This window comes from Sphaeramia orbicularis, chromosome 7 (assembly GCF_902148855.1).
Source record: "Sphaeramia orbicularis chromosome 7, fSphaOr1.1, whole genome shotgun sequence".
In the NCBI taxonomy this organism is placed as follows: domain Eukaryota; kingdom Metazoa; phylum Chordata; class Actinopteri; order Kurtiformes; family Apogonidae; genus Sphaeramia; species Sphaeramia orbicularis.
This window is the reverse complement of record NC_043963.1, coordinates 941,318-968,812: the sequence shown is the minus strand read 5'-3', so window position 1 is coordinate 968,812 and position 27,495 is coordinate 941,318. Positions and strand designations below refer to the sequence as shown.

The 27,495-nt window shown below is 46.1% G+C and overlaps 3 protein-coding genes across 8 annotated transcripts; 1 reads left to right on the top strand and 2 right to left on the bottom strand.

The window, feature by feature from the left end:
• Positions 1-2,837: 2,837 nt before the first annotated feature.
• LOC115422245 (ER degradation-enhancing alpha-mannosidase-like protein 2) lies at positions 2,838-8,926 on the bottom strand. Of its 6 annotated transcripts, XM_030138456.1 has the most exons (13): positions 8,676-8,926; positions 8,153-8,263; positions 8,031-8,070; positions 7,507-7,612; positions 7,147-7,272; positions 6,531-6,742; positions 5,366-5,507; positions 5,162-5,286; positions 4,941-5,085; positions 4,693-4,814; positions 3,356-3,855; positions 3,126-3,145; positions 2,838-2,973 (listed from the first exon to the last, which is right to left on the bottom strand). In XM_030138456.1, exons 1-11 carry the CDS (start codon positions 8,909-8,911, stop codon positions 3,385-3,387), a joined length of 1,836 nt encoding a protein of 611 aa, XP_029994316.1. In that variant the 5' UTR covers positions 8,912-8,926; the 3' UTR covers positions 2,838-2,973; positions 3,126-3,145; positions 3,356-3,384. The 6 variants fall into 6 exon arrangements, 3 of the variants coding, with proteins under 3 accessions (XP_029994316.1, XP_029994315.1, XP_029994314.1); XR_003935812.1 differs by having other exon boundaries at positions 3,140-3,855; XR_003935813.1 differs by lacking the exon at positions 3,126-3,145 and having other exon boundaries at positions 3,182-3,855.
• Positions 8,927-10,485: 1,559 nt separating this feature from the next.
• LOC115421965 (PHD finger protein 20-like) lies at positions 10,486-20,769 on the top strand. Its single transcript, XM_030137984.1, has 18 exons — positions 10,486-10,585; positions 13,038-13,117; positions 13,202-13,367; positions 13,675-13,759; positions 14,475-14,548; positions 15,494-15,725; positions 15,831-15,914; positions 16,302-16,361; positions 16,446-16,641; positions 16,801-16,901; positions 16,983-17,078; positions 17,742-17,840; positions 17,905-18,050; positions 18,693-18,792; positions 18,913-19,108; positions 19,192-19,366; positions 19,468-19,804; positions 20,066-20,769. Exons 2-18 carry the CDS (start codon positions 13,038-13,040, stop codon positions 20,200-20,202), a joined length of 2,364 nt encoding a protein of 787 aa, XP_029993844.1. The 5' UTR covers positions 10,486-10,585; the 3' UTR covers positions 20,203-20,769.
• A 990-nt stretch (positions 20,770-21,759) lies between these two features.
• Positions 21,760-26,461, bottom strand: LOC115422254 (replication factor C subunit 2-like). The gene is made up of 6 exons (XM_030138483.1): positions 26,199-26,461; positions 24,070-24,175; positions 23,869-23,970; positions 22,831-23,089; positions 22,492-22,752; positions 21,760-21,979 (listed from the first exon to the last, which is right to left on the bottom strand). The coding sequence occupies exons 1-6, from the start codon at positions 26,437-26,439 to the stop codon at positions 21,866-21,868; spliced, it is 1,083 nt and encodes a 360-aa protein (XP_029994343.1). The 5' UTR covers positions 26,440-26,461; the 3' UTR covers positions 21,760-21,865.
• Positions 26,462-27,495: the final 1,034 nt, after the last annotated feature.

Here is a 27,495-nt window from a genome sequence, read left to right as displayed (position 1 = left end):
CTTTCCTCGTCTCCTTGTGTCTTTTCCTCGTCTCCTCTCCTTGTCTCCTTGTGTCTTTTCCTCGTCTCCTCTCCTTGTCTCCTCGTGTCTTTTCCTCGTCTCCTCGTGTCCTTTCCTCGTCTCCTTTCCTCGTCTCCTCGTGTCTTTTCCTCGTCTCCTTTCCTCGTCTCCTCCTGTCCTTTCCTCGTCTCCTTGTGTCTTTTCCTCGTCTCCTCTCCTTGTCTCCTCGTGTCTTTTCCTCGTCTCCTCGTGTTCTTTCCTCGTCTCCTCGTGTCTTTTCCTCGTCTCCTTTCCTCGTCTCCTCGTGTCTTTTCCTCATCTCCTCTCCTCGTCTCCTCGTGTCTTTTCTTCGTCTCCTCGTGTCCTTTCCTCGTCTCCTCCTGTCCTTTCCTTGTCTCCTCATGTCTTTTCCTCGTCTCCTCGTGTCTTTTCCTCATCTCCTCTCCTCGTCTCCTCGTGTCTTTTCTTCGTCTCCTCCTGTCCTTTCCTTGTCTCCTCGTGTCTTTTCCTCGTCTCCTCTCCTTGTCTCCTCGTGTCTTTTCCTCGTCTCCTTTCCTGTCTGTCTCCTCCTGTCCTTTCCTCGTCTCCTTGTGTTCTTTTCCTCGTCTCCTCTCCTTGTTCTCCTCGTGTCCTTTCCTCGTCTCCTAGTTGTCTTTTCCTCGTGTTCCTTTCCTCGTTCTCCTCGTGTTCCTTTCCTCGTCTCCTCGTGTCTTTTCCTCATCTCGTCTCCTCGTGTTCTTTTCCTCGTCTCTTATCGTGTCCTTTCCTCGTCTTCCGTGTCCTGTCCTCGTCTCCTCGTGTCCATTTCCTCGTCTCTCGTGTTCTTTTCTTCGTCTCCTCGTTGTCTTTTCTTCGTCTCCTCGTGTCTCCTTTCCTCGTCTCCTCGTGTCACTTTCACTCGTCTCCTCGTGTCTTTTCTTCGTCTCCTCGTGTCTTTTCTTCATCTCCTCGTGTCCTTTCCTCGTCTCCTCGTGTCTTTTCTTCGTCTCCTCGTGTCCTTTCCTCGTCTCCTCGTGTCCTTTCCTCGTCTCCTCGTGTCCTTTCCTCGTCTCCTCGTGTCTTTTCTTCGTCTCCTCGTGTCTTTTCTTCGTCTCCTCGTGTCTTTTCTTCGTCTCCTCGTGTCCTTTCCTCATCTCCTCTGTCCTGGGTGTGTCTCTTTTCTCTGTCTTTGACTCTGTTCCAGTTTCTTTTCTTTTTTCTTTTTCAGTTTTTCTTCTAACCTCTCGTCTTCTTCCTCTGGTTTGGTTTCATTAATCAGCTCCGCCTCCCTCTTTTTTTCTGATTTGATTGATTATTGATTATGTCGACAGTAAAATCATGTTTGTCATAAACATTTGTGATGCTTTCACACGTTTCCATGACGTCCGTTCAACAGTGTTGAAACTCAGACTGAAGTCAACGCCCTGAAGTGGACCACAGCTGCTTCTACTTAGGATCCACCCAGAGACCCCACCCAACACCCAGACTGAGGGGGGGACCCTGAATGCAACACACACACACACACAGACCCTGAACGCAACACACACACACAGACCCTGAATGCAACACACATACACACACACAGACTCTGAATGCAACACACACACAGACCCTGAACGCAACACACACACACAGACCCTGAACGCAACACACACATACACAGACCCTGAACGCGACACACACACACACACAGACTCTGAATGCAACACACACACAGACCCTGAACACAACACACACACACACACACACCCTGGATGCAACACACACAGACCCGTGTGTTTCCAGACCTGCTCACTGTGTCGTTGCAGTCGTTGGTCAAAAGTCTCTGACTCAGTTGTTCTTGGTCACCTGATCCAGACTCTGAATCAGGTTGGTCAGTTGTCCTTTCAGGTCCTCGTGGACCTTTACTGTGGTATAAAACCATGTCCGCTCTTCACCGGTCAATGTTCCGGTTCTCAATATCAAGAACACAAAGTCCAGTCTTGGTCCAAACGGTCCCAGAGGTTGGACTTCCTGTTAATTCCAGTCTGTAATTGAACAGCTGGTCCTGGTGACCTTTAACCCTGTCTCCTGGTCCTGGTGACCTTTAACCCTGTCTCTGGTGGGTTTACACCATCTGCTCCAGAACATATTTACCTCAAATCTGGTCTGTTCTGGTCTGTTCTGGTCTGGTCGACTTGGCTTCGTCCTCTCTTTATTCTGCTTGGGTTTTGTTACCTCTGCCAAGGAGGTTATGTTTTTGCCGGCGTTGGTTTGTCTGTTTGTCTGTGTGCAAGATAACTCAACAAGTTACAGATGGATTTGGATGAAAATTTCAGGAAATGTTGATACTGGCACAAGGAACAAATTATTAAATTTTGGTGGTGATCAGGGGCGGGGCCTGATCTGCCTTGGCGGCGGTCTGCGCTCTCCGAGTGCTTCTAGTTTGTTATTGTTGATGTTAGATGAATAAAAGACTTTTGGACACTTTACCACCTGGTCTTGACCCAGTCTATGTCCTGGTCTTGGTTTTTGTCCCAGTTCTGGTCTTTGTCCTGGTCTTAGCCGGACTGGGACGCTCAGTTAACCCTTAACTGGTGTCCTGTGATGCCCTCTGGTGGCAGATCCACGTCCTCACAGTCCCCTTCACATCCTCACAGAGCCTGGTCAGACCTTGGTCAGACTTTGGTCAGACCCTTGTCAGACCCTGGTCCTTTACCCAAACCTGAACCTGAATCTGATTAAAACAGACAAAACCACAGACATTTCTTCTGAATGTGACGCAGATTAAACATGTCCATGTGGTTTCACCTCAAAGGGAAAATTCACAACTGAAAATAAAAGGATCAAAAATAAACCAATGAGCAGAAAATCACAAATCAGACACAAAATTCAAGTTTAGTTTCTTCAACTTTTACTCATGAACAAAAATCTGCTTTAATCTCAAGAAACAGTGGTTTGACATTTACATGGAACACCAGAGAATGTTGTTTCATAAACGGACCCTGAGAAAACCTGAACCCGGCACCTCAACCCGGACCCTGGACCCTGGATGCCAGAACCCAGACGTCTGACCCTGTATGCCTGACCCTGGACATCTGAACCCGGGCACCTGAACCAGGCACCTGAACCCGGACACCTGACCCTGGACACCAGAACCAAGGCACCTGAACCCAGGCACCTGAACCTGGATGCCTGACCCTGGATACCAAAACCAAGACACCTGAACCCGGGTGCCTGACCCTTGACACCTGACCCTGGATGCCAGAACCTGGACACCTGACCCCAGAAACCTGACCCCAACTACTTGACCCCCAGACGCCTGACCCTGGATGCCTGATCCTGATAACCTGACCCTGACCACCTCACCCCGGACACCCGAACTCGGGTGCCTGACCCCAGACACCTGAACCTGGTCGCTAGGTCTCACGTGCTCTCGGTGAAAACTTGTCCAAGGACTGAGAGCCGAGCGCTGAATGGCTGAACGGGACACGAAAGCAGGGGGGCACTCTTCTTGTCTCCTGGTTTCAGGGCGACGCTCTCTGATTGGCCAAGGGGAGGGCCTTCTGTCTGTGCAGGGGGAGGGGCTACGGGCCGTCCAGGCTGCGATAGGCTGAGCAGGATGTGTCGGAGCTCGTGCCGGTCTTGATTGTGACGGCTGCAGCAGTACAGGGCCGCAGGGTCCAGAGGGTGGGCCTCGGTGTTGAAGATGAAGCCCCCCGCCCCTAAAACACACTGACCGCCCTCGCCACCTTCCTCCCATGACCCCTCCCCCTCCATGGCCCCCCCATGCAGGAAGTGGGTGGGGTCAAACAGCAGGTAGAGATACTTAATGGTTTCGGCGAGGAAGAAAGACTCCATCCTGTTGTCAAGCTGGTGGTCGCGCAGGTCTTTAACCTGGAGACAAAGCAGAGACGTGGTCGGGGGGGGGGGGGGGGGGGGGTGTCATAATTCATCTGGAGCAGCAGAAGAACATCACCAACACACATGAAACCTACAGGAACCAGCAGGAACCCAAGCACCAGAACATCAACACCTTCACAACTGTTTGGAAACTATTGAAAAACCCTGAAGGTGGACATTCACCAGAGTCCAAAACATATTAACACTTGAAAACCCTCAGCCTTCAGTCCCCACCAAAGGTTCTGCACATACAGATGGACAAAAGGACAGAAGACAGGACGGACAAAAGGATGGACAAAAGGACAAGAAAGGATGGACAAAAGGACAGAAGACAGGACGGACAAAAGGATGGAAGAAAGGATGGACAAAAGGATGGACAAAAGGACGGACAAAAGGATTGACAAAAGGACGGACAAAAGGATGGACGAAAGGATGGACAAAAGGACAGAAGAAAGGATGGACAAATGAACAGAAGACAGGACGGACAAAAGGATGGAAGAAAGGATGGACAAAAGGATGGACAAAAGGATGGACAAAAAACAAACAAAAGGATGGAAGAAAGGACGGAAGAAAGGATGGACAAAAGGACGGATGACCAACTGATGACAACACCCTGCGGTCAGTGTGGCTGAGGATAAACATTAAAGTAGAAACACAAAGTTCTGAAGGTTTGGAAGACCACCAGGGGTCTGATGAAAGACCACCTCCACCTTTTCAGAGGAATGTGGAGTCCACATCCAGAGGGAAAACCTGATCCTGATACAGGGGAGTAAAGTGGAACCAACACCTTCAGGAATTGTGAATCAGAGCCACCTGAACAGAAGGTCTTACACTGGCGTATCCACAGGGGGTCTTGGTGATCTTCTCAATGGACTCGAGGGCGTCCTTGCCCAGTTGGAGGTAGGTGTGATCACCTGTGGCTCTGAACAGGTACATGGCACTTTCTATTAACTCTGGAGAAGAAAACACACCGAGGTCAGTGGATTTGAGGTCAACCATCACAGAAGATCAGTTCAGCTGTGAACTGATGGACCAGATGAACCCAGATACCAGGAACCATCTTCAACTGAACTCCTGACCTGGTCTCAGGGGGTAGCCCTCCCTCTTATCCACAGTGTAGCCCTGAGGGATGCTGTAGAACTCAGGAAGGCCTCCGAACTGCCTCCACACCGAGTAGTAGTTCTGGAAAGTTCTGGTAGCGCTGTCCAGGTTCCCCAGCAGAGACTGAACAGACACAGAGGATGTGAGCCTTCAGGACCTGCAGGATTTCCTCAGTAACAGACACGTGGGCAGTACGTACCTGGAGACCGGGCCAGAACGCCTCCAGAGACTGGAAGACTGGCATGGACACGGTCCCTTTGTGCATGTGGACCCACAGGTACCAGTCGTCAAAGCGGGTGTAGTTCTGGATGGCGCGGTCGTACTCTGGGGGGGGGGTTCTACTGTTAGTGTTCTAGTGGAGCAGGTCTTCGGTACACGTCTGTGAGCGTCGTGCCATCTTTACCTAAGAACATGTTGAGCAGCTCCTCATCCTGCAGCATCACGGCTCCTTTGACCAGGTACTCGAAGTACGAGTCCACGCCCGCCCCGATGCCCGCGTCCTGGGCCACCCACTTCTTAGACGAGATGTCGATGTGGTTCCCCACCTGAGATGGAGACAGGTGAGACAGGTTTACATCTGAATCTGCCACTGACTGAAGTGACTGTTCTGAACTTTGGAACATGAGCGTTTCCATCCTGTTCTGTGGACTTAGGTTCTTTGGTTCTCCATCAGTTGGTTCATTCTGGACTCGTCTAGTTCTGTCTTAATTAATGACATTGTTCAACTTAAATCCCAGTTCATCACTTTATTTAATGTCCAACATAAAAACCTCTTTTTAATTCATTTGAATAATCAGTTAACTTGAAACCAGTCCAGACCGGTCCAGACCAAGGTTCTAATAGTTTTGGATTTTTCATTATAGTTTAGTTTTATTTAGTTTTGACTTTTTTTCTCTAATTCACTTAGTTTTAATTTGTTTTTAGAGCAGGTTTGCTAGTTTTTATTATTATTATCATTATTTTTATTTTAAATGCTTAGTTTTAGTTTAGTTTTAGTTTTGTCGTACCTTTTTTCTTCTTTGCCGTCGTATTCAAATAAATCCCAGACAGGACTCTGCTGCTGTAGTCTCCATGTTTCCAGGTACAGTTCGGACCAGAAAACGACTGCAAACCAAGTGACGGACCGTGATGTGTTGTATGGTGCTGCTAGCTAAAATTGCTGGAGTGAAAAAAATCAATTTCGTATCAATCCGACATTGAAAAAAATGAAAATGAAGGGAATTTTATCCATAATTTTTTTCCGTTTTAGTTAGTTTCGTAAACACACATTACAGTTTCAGTTAGTTATGTTTTTTTCTTTTAATTATAGTTTTTATGTATTTCAGTTAACAAAAATGTTTTTTCAGTTGTAGTTTTCATCATTTTGTTAGTTTTCGTTAACGATAATAACCTTGGTCCAGACCGGTCCAGACTGGTACTATCTACTGGATGGTTTCCAGGGTGTTCTGCTGTGAGATGATCTGTTGCGTCTCCACAGATTTTATTCTTTAACGTTCTCACTCATTTATTTTGACCCCACCCACACGGTCGCACTGGTGTTTCCATGGTAACTGAAGTCAAGTCATTACCAGTCCGATGTCGGAGCGGGTCTTCCACAGGGCCCTCAGGGCTTGGCGGGCGGCGTCCTCGAACACCGGGTCTCCGGTCAGTCGGCTCAGAGCGCCGAACTCCAGGATGAAGGTTCCCACTCCGGCGGTGCAGGTGACGGGGGTCTCAGTGGGACTGACGCCGCGCAGCAGGTTGACGGTTCCGTACGGCATCCCAGTGGGAGTCTGGAACGCTGAGACACCGGTTCAGAACGGGACACATAAAAACATCCAAAGTGAGTCAGGGAACGTCCTCATACTGTCTGTTCTCCAGCTGACAGAACATGAACCTGTCCACACTGAAGCATGTGGAACCTGGAGAAGCAGGTTCTGGTTCAGTGAGTGAAACGGATCCAAAACCTGCTGAGTCAGCTGAGCATCCTGTTCTGTGTTCCCTGTTCTCTGTTCTATTCCCTGTTCTGTTCTCTGTTCTCATATGGTTTGTGGTGGTGAGTCAATGAAAGTCACCACTGATTTTAATTTGCATATATTAGTTTGCCTCCTTCTCTTTCCTTCCTTCCTTCCTTCCTTCCTTCCTTCCTTCTTCTTCCTTTCTTCCTTCCTTCCTTCGCCCCCCTCCCCCCGCCCCCCTTTGTACCTGGTAGGAGTTTCCTGGCTGCGTCCTCTGCCATCCTCAGTAATGGTCCAGAACATGGCCAACCAGGTTCCAGGTCCATGCCGGCTCGACCTGCCAACAGGTGAGCAGAGAGCAGCCCACCTACCACTGACCAACAAAAACCACATCAGACCACATTAGACCACATCAGACCAACGTCAGCTCATCATCCAGCTGACCTTTTAAACACTAGTTCTAACAACACGAGTTAATTCAACCCAAACTCAGCACAAGTAATGAGTCACACAGTGATTCCACTGGTTCCATGTGGAACTGGTTCTTATGGTTCCACCCTTCAGATGCTAAAGGTCACACAGTTCTGCGTTGCCTTCTTGTTTCTACCTCGTATATTGGTTTCAAACACAGAGGCGTTGACGTCAATGTCAAAGTCCACAGTGTCCTGGAGCAGAGACGCCACTCGCTGAAACTCTGTCCGATTTCCCAACACCTGGAGACAGAGGACAGTGAGAGGAGCAGTGATGGAGGAGGACAGGAGGACTGGAGGACATAGGACTAGAGGACAGAGGACTGGAGGACAGAGGACTGGAGGACTAGAGGACAGGATGGAGGACAGGAGGACTAGAGGACAGAGGACTAGAGGACAGGAGGACAGAGGACTAGAGGACAGGAGGACTAGAGGACAGGAGGACTGGAGGACAGGAGGACTAGAGGACATAGGACTAGAGGACTAGAGGACAGAGGACTAGAGGACAGGAGGACAGGAGGACTAGAGGACAGGAGGACAGAGGACTAGAGGACAGGAGGACTGGAGGACAGGATGGAGGACAGGAGGACTAGAGGACAGGATGGAGGACAGGAGGACTAGAGGACTGGATGGAGGACAGGAGGACTAGAGGAGGCCTTACCAGTAGAGTGTCCAGAGCATCGATCAGCGTCAGAGAGAAACTGGAACAAATGACAGGAGGTTCAGAACCTTTGACCTTGAACAAATGTACAGAGCAGGTGTTCAGTCCATGTGGACGGTTACCTGCCCCAGGTGTCCTGTCCGTCACAGGTTAGTGGCCGGAGCTCATCATAAGGGAAGGCGTTGTCTAGGTAACTGTTGTAGGCGTGGTAGAACATGGACTTGATGCGGTGTCTGGAACAACAACAACAAACAGGATGTGTTCAGTACATTCCACTGGGAACCCCCCCGCCCCCCACACACACACACCTGGGACCACCGCCACCCGAACCCAGACCCGGACCCAGAGTCCAGACCTGTACACATAGACCAGACCCAGAGTCCAGACCTGTACACATAGACCAGACTCAGAGTCCAGACCTGTACACATAGACCAGACCCAGAGTCCAGACCTGTACACATAGACCAGACTCAGAGTCCAGACCTGTACACATAGACCAGACCCAGAGTCCAGACCTGTACACATAGACCAGACCCAGGGTCCAGACCCGCAGCTCGTGGAGACTCTGTGGGTTCGGGTTACCCTGTGGTCCATCATCAGTACCAGGTTCGGCCTGGTTTCTGTGTAGGTTCAGGATCAGCTGACCTGATCTGGTCCATCTCGTCCTCTGTGAACTGATGAGCCCGGGTCCCATGGTTCAACACGCAGACCAGCAGCAGAGCCGCGCACACGGGAGCGCGCATGGACAAAAACGGTCGCGTGGAGACAGACGTCCGTATTTTATGCCACACCGGAACCCGATCAAACCCGAACTGAGGGAGAATCCACTGAAGCCGCTGTTTACTGTCCGGAAAAATCCAGGAAGAGAACGGACGGCGCATGCGCTGACGATGACTCCACTATGAGATGCGTTCAAGAACACATCGATAATAGGCCCGTACAGGACCGAATCAGCTGTATTATTGATCAATCGATCAGTAAGTGATTATAAACATGATGTGTCCGTGACTACATTGAATTCATTAATGATTTGATTTTCTGCTCCTCAAAGTATGTTCAGTTAATGATTAATGGGTGTAAAAACAGTGATTTGACTGGAAAAAATCACAGGCAGCGCTTTAACTCCAAGGATCCAGTAGACATGAAGCATTCCGACGGACTGGTGCATAGGCTGGATATCAGATAGCATAGCATAGCATGTCATATCATGTATTATATCATGTATATTATTCACATTTGAGCAGGGAAAATCCGAAAGATAAAGTAAGCTGCACCAGCCCCACCAAGGACTGTTACCATGGAGACTAAGGAATTAAAAAGTGAAAATAACCATTAAAAAACCTTTACCTAACCCTTAAACTAACCATGAACTAACCTTTAACGCTCTATTAACTGACATTAACTAACATTTGCCTAACCCTTACCCTCACCCTACCTGATCTATTCTATGTAGTTCTATGTGTTCTACCTGGTCTATTCTATGTAGTTCTATGTGTTCTACCTGGTCTATTCTATGTAGTTTTATGTGTTCTACCTGGTCTATTCTATGTAGTTCTATGTGTTCTACCTGGTCTATTCTATGTAGTTTTATGTGTTCTACCTGGTCTATTCTATGTAGTTCTATGTGTTCTACGTGGTCTATTCTATGTAGTTTTATGTGTTCTACCTGGTCTATTCTATGTAGTTCTATGTGTTCTACCTGGTCTATTCTATGTAGTTCTATGTGTTCTACCTTATCTATTTTATGCCATTTTATGTGCTCTACCTGATCTATTCTATGTAGTTCTATGTGTTCTACGTGGTCTATTCTATGTAGTTCTATGTGTTCTACCTGGTCTATTCTATGTAGTTCTATGTGTTCTACCTGGTCTATTCCCTGTAGTTCTATGTGTTCTACCTGGTCTATTCTATATAGTTTTATGTGCTCTACCTGGTCTATTCTATGTAGTTCTATGTGTTCTACCTGATCTATTGTTTGTAGTTCTATGTGTTCTACCTGTCCTGCCTCATGTCTGACTTTAACTGGATAAATGTACATGTTTGACGCATAGACAGTGACATTTATGTGTCAATATAAATGGAAACACAGTATCTATTTGGATTTGGATTTAAATTCATAGTTTCAGTCGTGCTGCGTGTGCTTTGGCTTACCCTAGTGTTGATATGTGGTTGTAGTGCATCTGTAAACTAGATACAAGTATGTGCACAGCCTTAAGACATGCAACAAACGGAATAAAAAAGGTAGTTAAGGTTAAAGACACTATTGATTGTGACCTCTGACCCCATGAAAAGAAGCAGCACTAACGTTTACAAACATCTGGTGTGTGTTTGTAATTCTTTGGTTCGTCTTTGTTCAATTGGTTGATTATTTTGTTGATTATTTCGGTCATTTGTACAAATTTTGTCCATTATTTTATTCGTTTTGTTGATTATTTTTGTCCAGTTTATTATTTATTTTTTTCTCTAAACTGTACGTCAGTGATAATCTTTTGTCGGCGCATGCGCACTTTTGTCCGCTCAGTGGGACGTCACCCAGTGCACAAACCGCTCCGGAGGTAAAGCAGCATTTTTTCCCTGTTGTTTTTACACCTTTATGGGTAATATTGACGTGTTTATGGTTCATGCGTCCATGTGTTTCCATATTAACCGGGGAGAGGCGTCATTAAAGCTGTGTTTTGAATCCGTCCAGCGGCTGTTGGAGAGACTTCACTAAGGCTAGTGTTAGCCTGTTAGCTCACAGAAGTACACTGAATGAAGCACAAACTGCACGGTCTAATGCAGACAACGGACCGGCTTAACGGACGTTTGAGCGCGTCCTCCGGCCCCCTGCCCGCTCTGTAACGGGTTTATATCCCGGTGTTAATACTGTGTTACAACCTGATGAGCTAATAATACAAACATTAATTAGCATTAGCTGATAACCACTGTCAGAGACCTAGCGAGGAGGCGGGACTAAGGGAAGAATGACAACACTCCGGACCAATCAAAAGTCCTAACTGCCCCCATAGAAACCCGTGAGCCAATCAGCGTGTATCGTAGAGAACGGAGCTGACCCGTACATGTCAATAAACAGCTTTGAAAGTTCATTTCACGGTATCAGAGCCGCAGGACGTGTGTGTTCGAACCACATGTATGATGTGTGCCATACATGTAACCTTTGACACCGTTGACGGATTGTTTCTGCGCGTTTGCACCAACTGAACTCTGAAGTTTACAACCGTTATTTGGAGACGGCCTTTGTGCGTATTACGCCATCACGTTACGTAGAGTTGACGTTCTCTCAGTGTACGCCTTTTTTTTTCCCCAGAGTAAATTTTTTTTAAGTAATTTGCTTTAGAACAGCACAGTTTACAATACAAATATAGCTTTTTTCAATTCAAATATACAAAAATAACAAACAAAACAACAACAACAACATTTGCAATAGAAGATATTATATAAACTGTAAATTGGCTTAGAGTCTGGTTTTGACCAACTATATGTAAAGTGTCATGAGATAACTTTTGTTATGATTTGGCTTTATATAAATAAAATTTGATTTGATAAATGCTTAATTATAATCATGTACAGAAGGAAAGGAGAAAAGAAAAAGGATAGGAAAAAGATAAAAAGTATGCCAACTTATACCAGGGATGTCAAAGTTCAGATGAGTATATTAAGGGAAGTACAGATTTCAACAATTTTGATTGCCTTTCACTTTTAAGAGTACTTAATTGGGAGAATGTATTGTCTGAAATTATTATAGAATGCAGTAAAGCATGGCTTTTTTGCTGAGTATTTACAACAGTGAAGTCTCAGTGTACTCCTGTTGTAGCCACATTAGAGGAAAAGCATGTGCGTTTATGTCATTTATCACTGGAAATGTGGCAGATGATCAAAATAAAGTTTTTTAGAAACAATTTTCAGTCCTTGCTTTAAAGCAGCAGCTTTAAAATAATATATGTTATTACACCAGTTACATCCATAGAAGAAGATTTTATTGCCTTGAAATTCATGTGTATTTATAAACTGCCCTTTTTTTTTTTCTTTTTTTTTTAAATTTTCATTTTTAACATTTTCAGCATGTCCAGATTTGGATGAACATCCCCACTTTAGCACTTTGAGATCCCACTGAATGAAAAGTGCGTTATAAATGCAAATTATTATTATTATTATTGTTGTTGTTTCTGTTGTTAATTAATGCATAAAAATGTATTTCTTGAGTTCTGGGCCTTATTAATCAATATCAGTATTTATTGGTGATTATTAGTTTGTTCAGGATCCTGAAAACAGCTGAAACCTGAGGAAAAGGTTTCATTAGATAAAATCATGGGAAATGAACAGTGTGATGACATGCGGTGGCTGTGGGGCAGGTCGTCCAATAACCGAAAGGTTGGTGGTTCGAATCCCAGTCTGTCCTTGTCATGTGTTGTTGTGTCCTTGGGCAAGATACTTCACCCACCTTGTGTGGAAACTTAAGGCGAGTGTTTGCATCCTTCACATAAGATGCATGTATTCGTTGGTTACGCTTCCGTATTGTATCGAACACAGTCAAACAGAGCAGCAGTGACCAAAGAAACACACACATGGACAAATTTACTGAAACAAACAACTGAATCATGTGATCGTCCCTTTAATGTTGTTGCAATGTGTTGTAGATCGCATTTGTGCTGTTTGTGGTTGATAGTGGTAAACAGATGAACAAAGCCCATGGAACAGAGACGGTTCCAGCAGATGACGACATGGAGAATTCTGACCCAAAGAAATACTGAACATCTGTTTATAGTGACATCGATGACTGATGATGACGAAAACAGGTCTGGAAGGGTTGGACCATTTAGAGAGGAATGAGTACACCACTACCCCTTACAACTAGGATTAAAGGGGGAAGACCAACAGGGAGGGGCCAAGGGGTGATTGGGCCTAAGATTTACTCAACCAAATGTAAATGTGCTACAGACTGGTTGGTTCCACTAACTCTGTCATTGTCCACGTTGGCCTGATTCATTTGTCAAACATTTGTTCCAGATGAAGACGCCACCCGATAGGTCGGGTATCACCTTCGAGGTCGGTGCTCAGCTGGAGGCGCGAGATCGGCACAAGAACTGGTGAGACCATGAGCAGAAACGCATCTGTAGTTTGTCCGGTTGACGTTTCCTGCGCCGTGACAACTTTGTGATGTATGCTCTCAGGTACACGGCGACCATCGAGAAGATCGACTACGACAAAGAGCGAGTCCTGATCCACTACCGCCAATGGAGTCGACGCCACAACGAGTGGTTCCAGTGGAGCTCCCCTTATCTGAGACCGCTGGAGAGAGTCAGCCTGAGGAGACAGGGCCTGAACGCACCAGCACCGGTAGGGCATTAGTAAGCACCTGAACACACCAGCACCAGTAGAATAGTGGCACACACATGTACCTGAACGCAACCAAACCAGCAGTGGAAGGACAGTAGCACGCACATGTACCTGAATGCACCAAAAACTAGCACCAGGTGGACGGTAGCAGCATATGTACCTGAATGCACCACAGTGAGCACACCTCTAGTGAGTCAACCTGAGGGGATGGGACCTGAATGCACCATGGCTATCTCTGGGTTGAAGACATATTTGCCATCTAACAATGAAGTGTTCATGTTTTCTCACATTACTCCTGTCTGTTCAGATGTTTGTTTCAGGGTCAAAGGTCATGGCTTGTTGGACAGACTGTCGTTTCTATCCCGCCAAAATTCTTCGGGTCAACAAGGACGGTGAGTGGCTCAGTTATATACATACACTCCTCTAGTGTTAAATCAGTTATATACATACTGTTCTCTAGTGTTAAATCAATTATATACATACACTCCTTTAGTGTTAAATCAGTTATATGCTTACTGTCCTCTAGTGTTAGATCAGTTGTAAACATACTGTCCTTTAGTGGTAGATCAGTTATATAAATACACTCCTCTAGTGTTAAATCGGTTATATACATACTGTCCTCTAGTGTTAGATTAGTTATATATCGATTCATTCACTGTTTTCTGATGCTTTCCAGTTTTGGAGCCAACTGTTTGATATTTTGATGGAAAATTACTGAAACCGTTTATTATCATATAATTTTTTCAGAATATTATTTTATGACACTGTGATTTAATAATTGTAAAGAGTTAATTTTCAGTTTGGTTTTGAAGATAGAGATGTGTAAGTTGTAGCTGTAGCAGGTGATAGTCCAGCTAAGGCAGGGGTCAGCAACCCTGGTCCTAGAGAGCCACTATCCTGCATGTTTTAGATGTATCCCTCTTCCAACACAGCTGATTCAAATAATAAGCCTATCATCAAGCTCTGCAGAAGCCCAGTAAGGACCATTGGGTGTGCTGGAAGAAGGAAAAATCTAAAACATGCAGGATAGTGGCTCTCTAGGACCAGGGTTGCTGACCCCTGAGCTAAGGGGTTAACGTGGACTAACTGTGAGTGTGTGTCGGTCAGATTCATACACGGTGCGGTTCTTCGACGGCGTGGTCCGGACGGTGAAGTCCACCAAGCTCAAACCAGTGGATGAGGTGAGAACCTGAGGACTGTGGATGGTGTGGGCAGATGATGGGCTGGAGTCTCCGCGGTTGGCCCTTTCCTATATGGTCGTTATGTTCCAGATCTCATCTACGCATGTGCATTGTAATTTGTCAGACTGTCAGAATGGCGGCTAGTACGAAGCGGAAGAAACGAACAGGCAGGAATATATTCATGTGAACAGTAGCGGTAAGTGCACATTCATTGTATTCTTTCACATTATAACGTTTAATAATTGAAATATTTTGAAGCAAGCAACCATACAGCCTGTCATATAAGTATTCAGCGCAAGTCGGAGGCAGGGCAGTTATCCGTCAGGGAATTCCCTGGGGTCTCCCGATTCAATCAGGATCTGTAACTCTGCAGCACAGGACTGGTGAAACAGGTTATTTACTTCACGTTCATTAAAAGGTAGTCAGAGTAAGTCAGAAATGACCTTACTCTTTCTGTAGCATATATGTCATTTCTGACTTACTCTGACTACCTTTTAATGAACGTAAAGTAAATAACCTGTTTCACCAATCCCGTGCTGCAGAGTTACAGATCCTGATTGAATTGGGAGAGCCCAGGGAATTCCCTGACGGATAACTGCCCCGCCCCCGACTTGCGCTGAATACTTATATGACAGGCTGTATGGTTGCTTGCTTCAAAATATTTCAATTAATAAAAGTTATAATGTGAAAGAATACAATGAATGTGCACTTACCGCTACTGTTCGCATGAATATATTCCTGCCTGTTTATTTCTTCCACTTCGTACTAGCCGCCATTCTGACAGATATGCAGTGCACATGCGTGGAAGAGACGGATTCCGACAGATTACAATGCGCATGCGTAGATGAGATCTGGAACATAATGACCATATACGAAAGGGCCAACCACGGAGACTCCACTGATGTGTGTGTGTGTGTCTGTGTGTGTGTGTGGGTGTGTGAACAGAAGGACAGGTGTGATAAAGGAGCAGTGGGCAGTGAAGGATGGGAGGAAGGAGACAGTGAGGAGGAGGAGGAGGAAGGAGGTCCAAGGGAGGAGGAGGAGAAGAAGGAGGATGAAGCAGAGGAGGGAGAGGAGACGTCTGGGAAGAAGGAGGAGGAGGAGGAGGACGAGGACAGGAAGAGGAAGGCTGAACCTTCATCCACACAAACACCAGCAAAGAAGAAACCTGATGAGAGTGAGTCACATGACTGAGCAGAACCTGTTGTGTACTTGAACGCACCATGGCCAGCACCGGTACTGGTGTCCCTGTAGCCGTGACTCATAGCTCCTCGTCTTTCAGGCAGAAGCAGTAGGGCTCCCGGTCAGCCAATCAGAGCCGACTACGCGGCGCTGGCCTTGTCTAATCCCGCCCACATGGACAGAGGTAAATGTCCACACATCTCCACTGCCGTCCTCACAGGAGGACATCAGATACTGGCTTAGGTCCAAAGTCCCTCCTTGGTGGATCAGTCCACATCAGACCCAGACCTGGCTTATCTGGGCTCATCCCAGACCTGGTCTCTGGTCTAAGATGGTCCTGGTTTTATTGTGAACTACAGTCAGTGTTTGTTGAAGGTGTTTCTGCTGCTCTTCATACATGGAGGTGTTCCAGTGAAGCTCCAGCAGCTTTGACCTGGTTTACCTTGACCTTTGATCCAGACATTGACCCCCCACCCACCAACACCATCACACATTAACCCCCCCCCCACACACACACACACACACACACACAGATGGGGCTGTTGTTGTAGTGACTGTGTGTTTGTGTCAGATGTCCTGTTGGAGCGCCAGGCCCACCTGCCCACCACCAACAAATACAGCCGGGAACCACGTAAGTAACAAACCCAGACCCTGTCAAAATCAGACCCCTGGTCCAGGTCCAGGTCCACTTAGCTTCACATCTCTGTGTGTTCAGTTTACAGGGTGATCAAGAACCAACCCCCCCCCATCCTCTCCATCGAACTGGACCACAACCCCTTCAAGTGTCTGGCTGTCGGCTGCACCAAGTCCTTCAGGAAGGCCAGTCTGCTGCACTACCACATCAAGTACTACCATAGCGAGCAGCAGGCGGAGCCAAGGGCGGGGCCCGGGGCGGAGCCGACACCCAACAGGTCCACAATTAATGACCAACTGGTACAAGACCCAGGTCTAGCATAAGCGGTTCCAGGTCTGGGTTTAGACCTAGATCCTTGTAGGGCCCTAAACCCAGACCTGGATCCTGGTAGGGTTTCGGAGCCCAGGTGACCTCTGACCCTCTGCTCCTCTTTCAGGAGGAAGTGCCCGTTGTCTGAAGGAGACGACCTCCTGCTGGACAGGACAATGGAGAGCAGTTGTAACCATAGAGACGGAGAGCAGGGCGCCATGGCAACAGGTTAGCCACCCACACGTGAGCAGCCAGTGTGTTTGCAGGTGTAGAGTTCAGAGGTTCCATGAAGATGGTGTGTTTTATCAGAGGTGAAGAAGGACGGAGGCAGAAAAGAGCGGAGACACGTCCTGAGAGACAAACTGAAGAAGAAGAAAAAGAAGAAGAAGAAGAAGAGTCAGTCAGGTGAGTGGGAGGTGAGGGGATGTCTGTAGATGTGGTCCTGGTGGACCTGGTCCAGGTCTATGAGGACCTCAGAAGCTGTTTTCAGATGGTTCCTGCAGCAGTTCCACTGGGAACGGTTCATACCGTTCTTCGAGCCCATGACGGCTCATCAACAGGGCGTCGCTTCGCCTCCAAAAACAGAAAAAGGGGGACGTCGTATTGCTACTGTTTTGTCCTTCGACACTTACTGTAGATGTAGTAGGACTGATGCATGATGGGATAGGTTGAAGGAGAAAAAGCACGTCTGCAAGTGAATGCACAAGTGTCAGTAAAGGAACTCTGCACAGATGGTTCTGATTTAATGCAACACAGAACTGTAGGATTGGCTTCTGTGCCGTTTTCCACACTCACGTTTTCTTGGTTTGTTTATTTTTCTGCTTCTGAGCTGGATCGACCTGCTGACGTCACAGTTCGTTTTACTTGGTGCCTGTTGGGAACCAAAAATTAGGTTCCCAAATGGTCTGATTTTCAGTGTGAACACGTGGGCTGGAAGCAGATGAGGAGTGGGAACCGGCTCGGTTCTGTGGGTTCTGAAAACCGCTGTAGTGACGTTAAAGCCACGCCTCTGAACATCTGGGTGTGTGATGTCATGTTCTTGTTTCACTGTCGCCTCCCATGTGTCAGGACTCGGGAGCAGTGACGATGAAAACGGCGTGCGCCCCCCCCCTCACCCTGAAGCTGAACACCAGAGCCATGGACCCTCACCCCCCAGGTCTGAACGCTGTCCACCATATGACTCAATGTGTTTTGAGAACCTGCTTTAAAGACTGACTCCGCCTTCTTTCAGCCGACGACGGCAGCGATTGGTCAACGCTGACAGCCGAAAGCGGAGAGGACACGCCCTCTTGGCTGGTTGCTATGGAGACAGAAGAGCGCTGTGAAGTGGTGAGGTGTGTGTGTGAGGTGGACGAGGAGAACGACTTCATGATTCAGGTAAAACATTAGACACGCTCCCTTTAAACCAGGCTCCACTGGAGGAAAAAACAGGTCTAAAGTCACCGGATCCACATCGGACTCAAACCTGGTGGATCCGTGACTTTACACCTGCAGAGTCAAACACAGGGGGCGGGGCTTCTCCAGGTGTTTGACTGACATGTTAGAGCAGTTGATGTTAGAGCGGTGCTACTGTTCCTACCGCGGCATCCCCGTTCCTACGGTGGCATTCAGGCATGTGTTATCAGTCGACTGGTTTGTGCAGCAGTGACGTAAACGCTTGTTGAACCTCAGGTTAAGCTCCGCCTCCAACCATGATGTCATTCTCTAGTCAGCGTGTCTGATGACCATGTTTTTCTCCAGATAATCGTTAAAACGCCTCCAACAATCTGACGTTAGGACGCCTTATGGTCACCGGTCATATGACCCACCAGTACCTGACCCACATGCCCTGAATGTGGGGTGTGGGTCTTGGGTCTGGGTTTGGTTCTGGTCTTGGTTCTGTGCTGTGGCCTTTTATCCTTGTTCATATTCATTCCTTCAGCGTGAACCAGACACTCACATATGGAACGTCTTCAACACAGTCTACACTACTGACCTGTGTGTGTGTGTGTGTGTGTGTGTGTGTGTGTGTGTGTGTAGTGTGAGTCATGTCAGTGTTGGCAGCATGGGACGTGTATGGGTTTATACGAAGACAGCGTCCCACACAACTACACCTGCTACTACTGTAGACACACAACAGGTAGGAACACACACAAACCACATACACATGACACACACAAACGAGACACACAACTGACTTAATGGCTTTCATACTAACTGGGTCTGGTGTGTCTGTCTCTGTGTCTGCGTCCTCATTCAGGCTGGAGGCGGGTTCATCGGTTGCGGCCGGAGCCTGATTGGCTGTTATCAGGTCACATGTTTGGTCTGTCCTGTGTGAAGGAAAACTACTTTGACATGAACTCGTCCACCATCGGCCACACCCACCACCTGCTGGCGCACATGCACAGCCTGGGTCATGTGATCAGCGGCCTGCAGCTCAAAGTCAGCCTGTTACAGTGAGTACACCCCCACCCCACCCCCATCTGGTGCCACCTTGGTGGTTTCCCATAATCCTCTCTGTCTGTCCTCACACATGCAGCTCACCATCACACCCCGATTTGCGTCTGTGGCGGTTACCATGGCAATGGGAGGAGGAGGGGCTGAGAGTGATGGGCGGCGGCGGTCTGAAAGGTGACATGAGCGTTTGTTACGTCAGCAGCGAACACTGTTACCAGAAACCAGGAGCATCATGGGAGAAATCTGAGGAGGACATGGTAAGACTGAGGACCACAAACACGTGTGTGTGTGGACCAGGACCAGGACCTGGACCTGGACCTGGACCTGGACCAGGTCTCACATCCCTCTGTTTGTACAGGACCTAAAGACAGAAGACGTCCAACAGGAGGACACGCCCACAAACCCAAAGACGGAAGACATCCAACAGGAGGACACGCCCACAGACCCAAAGATAGAAGACATCCAACAGGAGGACACGCCCACAGACCCAAAGACAGAAGACGTCCAACAGGAGGACACGCCCACAGACACACACAGACATGACAAAACACAGCCACAGCCCCACCCACAGCCACCTCCAGCCAATCAGAAGGCGGTGTCAGAGGTGCAGTGTCAGCTGAACCTCCTGGACCACATCGAACAGCTGCATCAGCAGATCAGTGACAGGATGGACCAGATGGAGAAGGAGCTGGATGGTAAGGACACACACACACACACACACACACACACCAAACAGATGGAGGACATGTGAAGACCTGGTCCTGGTGGTTCCTGATTGGACAAAGGAGGAGGTCCATCTGGTCCAGACTCCTCCTACTCTGGTGTTTCCTGTCCAATCAGAAGGAGGACATGTCCTCTCTGCCTTCTGTCTGTCTGGTCTTTGATCTGTCTCCAGTCCTGGTTCTCACCTGTCCCCCCCCCCCCCCCCCCCCCCCCCCCCCCCCCCCCCCCACCAGTCTTGGAGTCCTGGTTGGACCACTCAGGTGAACTCCAACCTCCCGACCCTTTGTCCCGCCTCCCGCAGCTCAAACAGCGAATCAGGCGCCTGCTGTGTGACCTGTGTACGGTGAGGCGTCTGTCCGTCTGCCGCTGACCTCTGACCTCCAGACCCTGAAGGACCAGACTGACTCCAGTCAGAACCCAGGACGGCCCCCCAGTGGACGAATTAGACTCATTAACAGGACTAGTTAATGAACCAGGTTGAACCCTGATGAACTGGTTTAAATCGACAGTGAAACCAGTGGATCGACTTCTGCTCACAGTTGAAGACGTTTACATTTCAGTTCTGATCTGTGTTGTTGTTTGATGGATCAGTGGTTTTTCTACATGAAAGCTCGAGAACATCAGAACGTCATCTGCACTTCCAGCTGTCATCATGTGACCTGGTCAGGACCGGAGCTGGTCCTGGAACAGCCGGTTCAGTGTAAATAGATGTTTGTAAGAACCGACTGTACAAAGAGCAGATTTATTTTATTAGAAGAGGAACCCTTCAGTTTGTTCTCATGTTCCAACAGCTCAGATCTTCCCATCCTTTCAGTGTTCGAGTCCAGTTGGACTGGACTTTGTTGGAAGTCCAGTTGTTCTGACCTGGTGTTAAACATCCTGATCATTGAACTGTTCCTCTGCTCACTGACACAAATAAAAAAGATTTTCAGACATTTGTGTTGGTTCATTCTCTTTATTTCACATAAACATTGAGTTTATCCTCCACATGATATAAACCCTAACCTTAGAGGGTTAGGGTTTATATCATGGGTTTTAGCCTAACCCTAACCCTCCTACCTTCTAACCCTAACTGTGAGTGGAACCGGTTCTTCTTCTCCTTCTGTTGTGTTTGGCCACCGCCTCCTTCTACTTCTACTCTTCATTTCTTTGTAGATTGTGTTTGTGGGTTGGTTGCCGTGGTGACCGCCTGCTTCTTGTGGTGGACTGGTGACGACCACATCAGACCAGATCAGTCCAGATCCAGGAGGTAAAACCCAAACCAAGACCACATCAAAGATGAAATTACAAACACCACAGACATGAAAAGCAGATATGGAGCTGTTTGGTCCTGATCAGTGATTACTGATCAGTATCCTATCAGTAGATGCCTCATGATTGGACTCGTCATTATACACCTGAACTGTCAGTGGTCTGCCCCCTGGTGGAGAACTCCAGTACTGCAGACAGAACACCAGGTTCAGCTTGGACCTGTTTGGACTGGACTTGCTGGTACTGATCTGTGTCCTGGACGTTTAAAGTAAAAACTTTGCTTTGAGCTGAATATTCTGACCTGTGGACATGCATCAGATTTTATTTATTTATAAAAGTCAAACTGAAGGCTTCTATTCCAACATGAGAAGTTAAAGGAGGTCATTGGGTTCCAGTGTGATGTCGAACAGAACCGGGTTTGTGTGGTTCTGACCTTTGAGGAGAACGGAGGAACTACCTGACTGTCCTCGCAGCTGCACTCGTTCATCACAGACCAAACCAAACCCGCATTCGGTTGACATTGAATGTTTGTGGGTTCTGTGATTGTGAGCAGCACACGCCTGTGATCAGATCTGGATGGGTTCTGCATCTGGAACCCAACAGTGCACGCAGAACCTCAACAGACACCGGAAACACATGAACCGTGGATGTGGAAGAAGCAGAAAACACACACCGATCAAGTCAGAACCGCTGACAATCTGATTTATTACAAACACTGCACAGGAAACCACCAGAACCGGATCAGAACCCACCAGAACCGGATCAGAACCCACCACCTGCATTCAGCAGACAGCAGCAGGAGGCGCCGTCTTAGAACAGAGTCGAGCCAACAGCCCCGACATCTGCAACAGAGAGTTCACACCTTCAGCCACTCGCATGTGGGTGGAGCCCACCTCCTGAGGAGCGCAATGGACACATAACAGACACACAGACAGACAACAGACAGACACGTTAGATCTAGGTCAGATCAACAGCATCATCCATTTAATGTGGTTTTATTATCATCGTTGTTGTTGTCATAGTTGCTGCCGTCATCATTGTTGTTTTTGTTGTTGTAGTCATTGTTGTCATTATCATTGTCGTAGTTGTCGTCATCGTGGTTGTTGTCGTAGTTGTCATCATTTTTGTTGTCGTTGTCATAGTTGTTCTCGTCATCCTTGTTGTCATTGTCGTCATCCTTGTTGTTGTCGTTGTCATAGTTGTTGTTGTCGTAGTTGTTGTCATAGTTGTCGTTGTCATTGTAGTTGTTGTCGAACTGTTTACCGTCTGAGTCTTTTGTTTGTTCAGGTGAACGGCGTCAACTTGTTTGACATGTTTAATGTTTGTCTTGAACCTTCGTCTCCATTCCAGGGACGTGGCTGGATGTGACGGGGGCGTGGCTGAATGTGAAGGGGGTGTGGCTGCTCACCTTGATAAACTCCAGTTTCAGGTACTCGGCCATCTGGTACGTCTTGCAGACCCTGAAGATGTTTCCAATGATGTCCTCCGGGGAGTAGCCCAGTTTCCACAGGTGTTCCATGACCCTGAATGCCTCGTCGATGTTTCCGTCCACGCAGTGTCCCAGCATGCTTTTCACCAGCAGAGGGTGGGGTTCGTCACACACTTTGAACACATTCTCGCTGTTGATGTAACCGAAGCCGGAGTTGGTCGACTGCAGGTTGTTCAGTGCCTGGAAAACCAACAGAACCTCAGAACCCACATGCAGACCGGTGACACGGATCAGACGTTTCCATGGAAACCTCCCGACCTGCCTCATGTCGCCCTGCGCGGTGAAGATGACGGCCTCCAGCCCGTCGTCGGACACCGCCAGCGCCTCCCTCTCCACCACGTCCTGCAGTCGGTTGAGGATCTGAGCGTCCGTCAGTTTGGAGTAACGCAGCACCGCGCAGCGCGACTGGATGGGCTCGATGATCTTATCGGAGGCATTGCAGGCCAGAGCGAAGCGCGTGGTCTTGGAGTAGATCTCCATGATCCTCCTCAAGGCCTGCTGAGCTCCGTCCGTCATACTGAAGGAGAAGCAGGACAGTGGTCAGCACAAACACACCGGTATAGACGACAGATGACAGAAGACACGCCCACAGGGGTGGACGTCCAATAATAATGCCAGGAAGTAGTCAGTGGTCATTCTGATGTGACGCCGTGGAAACACCGGATCAAAGACGGATTCCATCTGTGACTTCAACGGAGCTTTAAAAAGAGAGGAGGTGCAGATCCACCTTAAACCAGGTCTGGGCTGGATGGCAAAAATATCATACCAACATTTTTACAAAGAAAATCACAATCTGGATTTTATCACCATTCTTTACGTAGATGTTTGAGACTAATTTGCAAAGTTTTGCTGCTTAAAGTCAGAGCTTGTGTCTGTGTCCGTTTGATTTGGTTCAACTCTGTTTCCTCTGTCTGTGGGTTAGGGTCTGTGGGTTTGGGTCAGGGTCTGTGGGTCAGGGTCAGGGTCTGTGGGTTTGGGTCAGGGTCTGTGGGTCAGGGTCAGGGTCTGTGGGTTTGGGTCAGGGTCTGTGGGTCAGGGTCAGGGTCTGTGGGTTTGGGTCAGGGTCTGTGGGTCAGGGTCAGGGTCTGTGGGTTTGGGTCAGGGTCTGTGGGTTTGGGTCAGGGTCTGTGGGTTTGGGTCTGTGGGTTTGGGTCAGGGTCTGTGGGTTTGGGTCAGGGTCTGTGGGTTTGGGTCTGTGGGTTTGGGTCAGGGTCTGTGGGTTTGGGTCTGTGGGTTTGGGTCTGTGGGTTTGGGTCAGGGTCTGTGGGTTCGGGTCTGTGGGTCAGGGTCTTTCACCTGTCGGCCTCGTCCAGGATGATGATCTTGTGTCGTCCTTTGGGCAGTGTGACTTTCTGCTGAGCGAACATCTTGATCTTGTTCCTCACCACATCGATGCCTCTGCAGATACATGACGTAATGGGTCACATGACGGAGTGGGTCACATGACATAACAGGTCACATGACATGGACCCAGCCCAGGCTGAGGTCTGGTCTCACCTGTCATTGGAAGCGTTCAGCTCCAGGACGGCGTCTTTCATGGAGGCCCCCAGCAGAGCTCGGGCCAGACACAGTATACTGGTGGTCTTTCCTGTACCAGGAGGACCTGGACCACACACACAGATACAGGATTAGTACAGATACAGATTGAGAGGACGGACACAGGTGAAGGAAGCACCATCTGCTCCTCTGACAGGTTTCTCAATGAACAAGCTCTGAGAGCAGATACAATCAGATTACATATGAGCAGATACAATCAGATTACATATGAGCAGATATAATCAGATTACATATGAGCAGATATAATCAGACTAAATATCAGCAGATATAATCAGACTAAATATCAGCAGATATAATCAGATTACATATGAGCAGATATAATCAGACTAAATATGAGCAGATATAATCAGACTAAATATCAGCAGATATAATCAGACTAAATATCAGCAGATATAATCAGACTAAATATCAGCAGATATAATCAGATTACATATGAGCAGATATAATCAGACTAAATATCAGCAGATATAATCAGACTAAATATCAGCAGATATAATCAGATTACATATGATCAGATATAATCAGACTAAATATCAGCAGATATAATCAGACTAAATATCAGCAGATATAATCAGATTACATATCAGCAGATATAATCAGACTAAATATGAGCAGATATAATCAGACTAAATATCAGCAGATATAATCAGACTAAATATCAGCAGATATAATCAGATTACATATGATCAGATATAATCAGACTAAATATCAGCAGATATAATCAGACTAAATATCAGCAGATATAATCAGACTAAATATCAGCAGATATAATCAGACTACATATCATCAGATATAATCAGACTAAATATCAGCAGATATAATCAGATACATATCAGCAGATATAATCAGACTAAATATCAGCAGATATAATCAGACTAATATCAGCAGATATAATCAGACTTACATATCAGCAGATATAATCAGACTAAATATCAGCAGATATAATCAGACTAAATATCAGCAGATATAATCAGACTAAATATCAGCAGATATAATCAGATTACTATCAGCAGATATAATCAGACTAATCTCATCAGATATAATCAGACTAAATATCAGCAGATATAATCAGATTACATATGATCAGATATAATCAGACTAAATATCAGCAGATATAATCAGACTAATATCAGCAGATTAATCAGATTACATATCAGCAGATATAATCAGACTAAATATGAGCAGATATAATCAGACTAAATATCAGCAGATATAATCAGACTAAATATCAGCAGATATAATCAGACTAAATATCAGCAGATATAATCAGATTACATATGATCAGATATAATCAGACTAAATATCAGCAGATATAATCAGACTACATATCAGCAGATATAATCAGATTACATATGATCAGATATAATCAGACTAAATATCAGCAGATATAATCAGACTAATATCAGCAGATATATCAGACTAAATATCAGCAGATAATCAGACTAAATAGTCAGCAGATATAATCAGACTAAATATCAGCAGATATAATCAGACTAAATATCAGCAGATATAATCAGATTACATATGAGCAGATATAATCAGACTAAATATGAGCAGATATAATCAGACTAAATATCAGCAGATATATCAGACTAAATATCAGCAGATATAATCAGACTAATATCAGCAGATATAATCAGATTACATATGAGCAGATATAATCAGACTAAATATCAGCAGATATAATCAGACTACATATGAGCAGATATAATCAGATTACATATGATCAGATATAATCAGACTAAATATCAGCAGATATAATCAGACTAAATATGAGCAGATATAATCAGATTACATATCAGCAGATATAATCAGATTACATATCAGCAGATATAATCAGACTGTTATTCAATCCTTTAACCTGCTGTTGGTTTGAGTTTGAAAAAACATGGATGTTTTGTCTGTGAATCTTCTTCTATAATAATGTAATTTCAGTCCCTTTGTTTCTAATCTTTTATATCTATTCTGTATTTTAAACCTTACTCACATTATTAGTGTTTTAATTACCTTTCCTCCTCTATTTTTAAACCTTTCTTTGACATAATTCTTGGTATATTCCTGTGTTTCACCTGCTATGATGATGTTCGGGACGTTTCCCTCCCGGGCGAACACCTCCAGGCGGCTCACGGTCTCCTCGTTCCCCACGATCTGGTCCAGTTTCAGGGGTCTGTATTTCTCCACCCAGGGCAGCTCATAGGCGCCTCCGGGACCTTTAGCCGCGGGTTCTGCGGCCTCAGTGTCCGCCTTCTGTCCGCTCTCCGCCGGCCTCCGCTCTGAGTCTGTATCCATGTCCGCCATGTTCGCATCCATGACACTGAGCCCGCCACTGACGTGATACGTCACTGAGCTGACATCTTATTGGCTGACAGAATGTACAAAACGACTTTGATTGGCTGAGAACTATGCGTCATGACCTCGCGATATTTAGTACAGCAACAGCGTGAAGGCTGACAAACATAAACAGGATTTATCCTGTAGCAGAGTTCCTCAAGAAAAGATTTCAGTTTGAGGTGGATCAGTGCTCCTTCTGCAGTGGTACTGATGAAACCTTAGAACACTTATTTTTCTTATGTCCTGCATCACACTGTTTTTGGTCAGACATAAAAAAAAAAAATTGGATTTCACAAAAAAATAATGATATTCCATGTTTTAAATTATATCATATTATTTTCTGTATGGATAATTAGGCCTCATCTGTTTCCAATATTATTATAATATAATCTTTATTATTGGGTAAATATATCCACTGTGCAAAGTGAAGAAATAACAAGTCCTCCTTTTCTGGATTTACAAACGAATTTAAAATGTTTGTCTTGTCCCTAAGAATATTAGAAAAAAACAAAATTGCAATGAAAATAAGACAGAACGCTGCTCCTTACTTATTATTTTAATTTAAAAGGTCTTCTCTGTTGCATCTCTGCTCCTTTACTTTAATTTAAATGCCTAATGATTTGCATTGTATTGTATTTGAATGTATTTCTGCTCTTGCCATCATATCCCAATGATTTTTGTACTTTATTTTATTTATGTTCATTTGTATTACTATGTTATTATCCTTAATGAGAGTTTGTATTTTTCAAGTTAAAAAAAAAAACAAAAACATTTGCAGAACAACACATTACTTGTCATGATTATTATTATGAATAATAATAATAATAATCATAATAATAATAATAATAATAATAAGAAGAAGAAGAAGAAGAAGAAGAAGAAGACAATAACGCAGGATCAAGGTGTACGTTTTATTGAGGAAAACATAAATGGACACGGAACCGAACATAAAAAAAACAATGGTTAATTATATTGACAAGGTTTTTTCTTTATGTATTTATTTAAACAATAACGGTACAAACATGGTGAACCACA